General features: G+C 55.7%; 1 protein-coding gene across 1 annotated transcript; it reads left to right on the top strand.

Moving 5' to 3' along the window:
* Nucleotides 1-220: 220 nt before the first annotated feature.
* LOC104258934 (histone H2A.Z) lies at nt 221-2,549 on the top strand. The gene is made up of 5 exons (XM_059817476.1): nt 221-336; nt 811-888; nt 1,301-1,414; nt 1,878-2,007; nt 2,158-2,549. The coding sequence occupies exons 1-5, from the start codon at nt 334-336 to the stop codon at nt 2,217-2,219; spliced, it is 387 nt and encodes a 128-aa protein (XP_059673459.1). The 5' UTR covers nt 221-333; the 3' UTR covers nt 2,220-2,549.
* The last annotated feature ends 1,729 nt before the right edge of the window (nt 2,550-4,278 follow it).

Here is a 4,278-nt window from a genome sequence, read left to right as displayed (position 1 = left end):
ACCGGTGCCGCACCCCCCCCGCCCCCGCGCCTGTCCCTTTAAATAGGGGCGAAGCTCTACCGCACTCCGCATCGCGAGGCCGGCACCGCCCCGCCCCGCCATTGGTTGTCGCTGGGGGAGAGCGGCCCGCCCCCGCCCGCAGCCATTGGCTAGGGGCGAGGCTGGGGTTCCCGGATGCAGGCACGTTCGGCGGTTATAAAGGGCCGGGGGAAGGCGGGAGCGGACGCAGTTTGAATCGCGGCGGGTTGGGACAGGTCGGTGTTGTCACCCGGGCTCCGTGCGTGCGGGACGCTCTCTTCCTCTGTCTGCCCCTGCGCGGCGGTCCGGTTCGCGATGGTGAGGAGCTGCGGGGGTCGCTTGGGCGGGGACGGGCGGCCGCGCTGCCGGGGGTGGCAGAGATCGAGGTGAAGCGGCCGTTGGGCTGAGGGGGGAGCGCGCGCGAGGGAGGGAAGCGCGGGCAGCGCGCGCCGGTGGGCGCGTTACCTGCCGGCGGGGGGTGGGGGGGGTCGCACGCGCGCTGGTGCCGCCGGGGAGAGGGAGTGGCGGCCGCGCATGCGCCCGGGGAGCGGCCTGTGCCGCTAGGTGTAGCGGGCAGCGCGCACGCGCCTTGGCGTCGCGCGTGCCGCCCTGCGGGAGGGAAGGGCGGGGGAGGGGAGCGCATGCGCGGGGGGGCGCTGCCGCTCCGCGGGCCCTCCCGCTCCGCGGGCTCTCGGCCGCCGCCTCTCGCAGGTACGATGCCTCCGAGGGGGCCGCCGGGCGGGGCGCTAGCGGCCGGTGCGTCAGCTCTTGCACGCCTCTTCTCTCTGCTAGGCTGGTGGTAAAGCTGGGAAGGACTCTGGAAAGACCAAGACCAAAGCAGTGTCCCGTTCTCAGCGGGCTGGATTGCAGGTGAGCAGGGCCTGAGGCATGGGCCCAGAAAGTCAGGTTGGCCTTCCATCTCGTGATTGGTTGTACCTTGTGAAACCTGCACAGTCTGCCGTCTGTCTCTTGTCCAGATGGTGTAAGGATCTGTGTGATCCTCGAGTGTCTTAATGTCTGGCTTGACTATTTTTAGACCTTTTGCATATCTGTGCAGGAGAGAAGAAAATTCCCTTTTGGCTGTTGCTGCTGCTTGTGGTTAGAATTGTGAAGCTGCTGATGTGAACTTGGCATACAGTGTCCTTAGCTGGATTCTCAAGTGTTGAAATGTAGTCTGTACTTCTGCCACAGGGCTTCTGTTGCCCAGCATGTGGTTTAGAATAGTGGCTTTCTTTTTCTGTCTCTGTTGTCACAGCCTATTCATGCTTCTGTTATTTTCCAGTTCCCTGTTGGCCGTATCCACAGGCACCTGAAGTCTAGGACTACCAGCCATGGGCGTGTGGGAGCCACAGCTGCTGTGTATAGCGCTGCAATCCTGGAGTACTTGACAGCTGAGGTAAAGCTCCTGCAAGGGTCGCAAGCAAGTTGGTCAAGTCTGAAATGGCATAATGTCCAGAACCTACTGGATTTTGCCAGTTTGGACTGGGCTGTGAACTCTTGGCTGGCTTTGAGCCATTTCAAGTGTATGCATCATCAAGAGACCATGAAAGATGCGTGGGACCTTTTGCTCTGCGTTTTGTGCAGATCAAATCACTGTGACTTGCAGGAAAGATGAAAGTGTGAAGTATTTTATAAAGTGTGCCATTACAGCCTGTCATATCTGCTGTAAAATACTTCTCTGTTCTTGGGGAAAACTAAATGCAGAGCTCCAAAGGAGGAACCCTTTCAAAAGAGGCATTGTTTGCTGTCTTGGTGTTACTAATAGTGTATTTAGCATACACAGAGAGTAAAATAGCTCAGCCCGTGCATTTGTCTCACTTGATTTGTGTAATTTTGTTTAAAAATGGTCTTGTCCTCAGGTTCTTGAGCTGGCAGGAAATGCATCCAAAGACTTGAAGGTGAAACGTATCACTCCCCGTCACTTGCAGCTTGCAATTAGAGGAGATGAAGAATTGGATTCTCTCATTAAGGCAACAATTGCTGGTGGTGGTATGTAAACTGCTTGCTAACTGTTTGAGTTGGGTGGCGAGAACCCTAACAGACTAGGGGTTGCTCAATGCTGTCATTTGATTTGACGTGCAAAGTTGAGGAAAATTGTTGAAGAGAAGTAACATGGTCTTAATTGTTGCTCTTTCTTAGGTGTAATACCGCATATCCACAAGTCTCTCATTGGAAAGAAAGGACAACAGAAAACTGTCTAAAGGATACCAGGATCGCTTGTTATCTCAGGACTCTTAAGTACTTAATTGTCCAGTGTTGGTGATTCCAGTGGACTGTATCTGTGAAACACAGTTTTGCCTTTTTGTAACTTTGAGAAGCTAAAGCTCCCTTGAGCTTTCTAACAAACCAAATTTCTGCATTGAAGTCTTAACCGTATTTAAGTGTTACCATGGCTTCAAAGAAGCTATTGTATTTGTAGTGGGTTTTGATTGAGCTGACTGTTTTTAGATTGGTTTGATTAAGTAAAGGAAATGTTTGGTTTTGTACAGACTTTTCATCCACTAGAGTGGAAATATTCAATAAATGTTATATCAAGACCAATTGTCTCTTGTCCACTAACTGAAAAATACTTGGCCTCGACTACGCAGCTCTCGAAGAGCCATTCCAAGAACATGCAACTCCAACAGTCCTACCAGCTGTGCTTGGGCTATCTGGCAGCACAGTCCTAGAATACTGCACTTGGTAAATAGCCTCAAGTGGAGTGGTACAGGGGTTTTATCCTGGAAAGTTACGTTCTTGCTAAGCGAGCCTGCTGTATAGTGTGGCCGTTGCCTTTAGCAGGGCAGATGTGAGGCTGGTGCTATTTAAGGCTGGTGTTACTTGATGTCAGCCTTTGTGGAGGGAAGCGATCTATCACGGAGGAGGAAGAAGGATGCTGAAAATCCAAAACTTCAGTTAATTTTCTTTGTTTCTTCTTGTAAAAGATTGGGGAGAGACACCCATAAAAGCGGGGGCTGCACTGCAGCAGCCTCCACTGGCTCATAGGGTGTGAGCTCTGAGGAAGAGCCCGGGTCTAAAACCTGCTTGCAAGGTAGCAGTCAGATAGCTCTCGGTGTGGCTTGTTCCTGGGTGGGGTTCACCTCCACTGGCTGCAGGGATCTGAATTGCAAAGCACTTGCTTTCTGAACACTCGCTTTTCTTTCTGAGCACTTGCTTTCTGTTAGTTTGAAGCCCCATAGTGATGAGGGGCCAAACCGCACAAGTGGGGTTTAAGGATGGAGTGTCGCAGTTAAGGTTTTAACTTTTGCTGTACAGTAGCGCCCTCAGTTGCAGCAGGTTAAAGGGGGTTCTGGTCACATCTCCCTTAGCTGTGCTTCTCCAGCTCTCTGCGAGTTTGTTTTTTACAGAGAAGGCCTCCTGGTTGCTGTGGTAAGGGAAACCTCGTCCTTCTGGGGAGGCAAAAGGTGCTACCCAGACTGGTTCCAGCCTTCCAGAACTGCTCCTCCAGCAGGGAAATACTTCAAAGAAAGATGCTTCTGCATTGAACAGGCTAATCTGTTTCTATAACCTCTTTCAGGTGATAATCTCTGCTGCAGTGCTGTAGCTGGAAGGTGTTGACCTAGATCTTAAGTGTTGGTTAGACCTCTATTTAACTGCACTCGTCCTCCGGAGCTGCGGTGTGTGACTGGAGCAGCACCTGAGCGCTTTCTTCCCAGCAACGCAGTTCTTGGCAGGATGTAATTGATGTCGCTAATTATAGTGAGTAGTTAGAAGGTGCTAACAAGTACCGTAAAGCATAGTCAGAGCACTGTAAAGGACAACGCGTAGGCTCCTCTCGCTTCTGAACCGGCTCCAGAAAGGCCGCGGCAGGCTGGGCCAGGGCGGTGCTCCCCGGGCCGCAGTGCAGCGCTAGCACCCAGCCGCCCGCCCGGTACTTTTCCATCGCAGCCGGCTCCCCCGGGCTGCTGCCAGGCGGCGGCGGGGCCGCGCGGGTGAGCGGCGGCGCTCCCGGCCGGGACGAGCCCGGCGCTAGCTGCGGCGCGCCCCCTGGCCGGGGCAGCTGCCAGCGCCCCCGGGCCGGCGGCGGGGCGGGCGGGGCGCCCCCGGGCCCGGGCGGCGGCGCATGCGCGGCGGCGCCCCGGAAGCAGGCGGCGGGCCGGGCTGGCTGCCGGGGCCGAGCGGCGCGCTGGGGCTGCGGGTACCGCCGGCGCGGAGCGGCACGGCGGGATGAGCCTGGCGGAGTGAGGGGAGCCCCCTCCCGCCCGCTCCTCTCCTCTCTCTGCCCCTCTGCCCCGCCCGGCTCCGCTCTGGCTTCAGGCC

The sequence above is a fragment of the Gavia stellata genome, chromosome 5 (assembly GCF_030936135.1).
Source record: "Gavia stellata isolate bGavSte3 chromosome 5, bGavSte3.hap2, whole genome shotgun sequence".
Classification (NCBI taxonomy): Eukaryota; Metazoa; Chordata; class Aves; order Gaviiformes; family Gaviidae; genus Gavia; species Gavia stellata.
Note: the sequence above shows the minus strand (reverse complement) of the source record. Positions and strands in the feature narration are given on the sequence as shown.

Bases quoted from the DNA above. Each gene is read 5' to 3' on its own strand.
- LOC104258934 (XM_059817476.1), top strand. The intron at 889-1,300 runs GTGAGCAGGGCC...GTTATTTTCCAG, and splicing joins CTCAGCGGGCTGGATTGCAG to TTCCCTGTTGGCCGTATCCA. The intron at 2,008-2,157 runs GTATGTAAACTG...GCTCTTTCTTAG, and splicing joins GGCAACAATTGCTGGTGGTG to GTGTAATACCGCATATCCAC.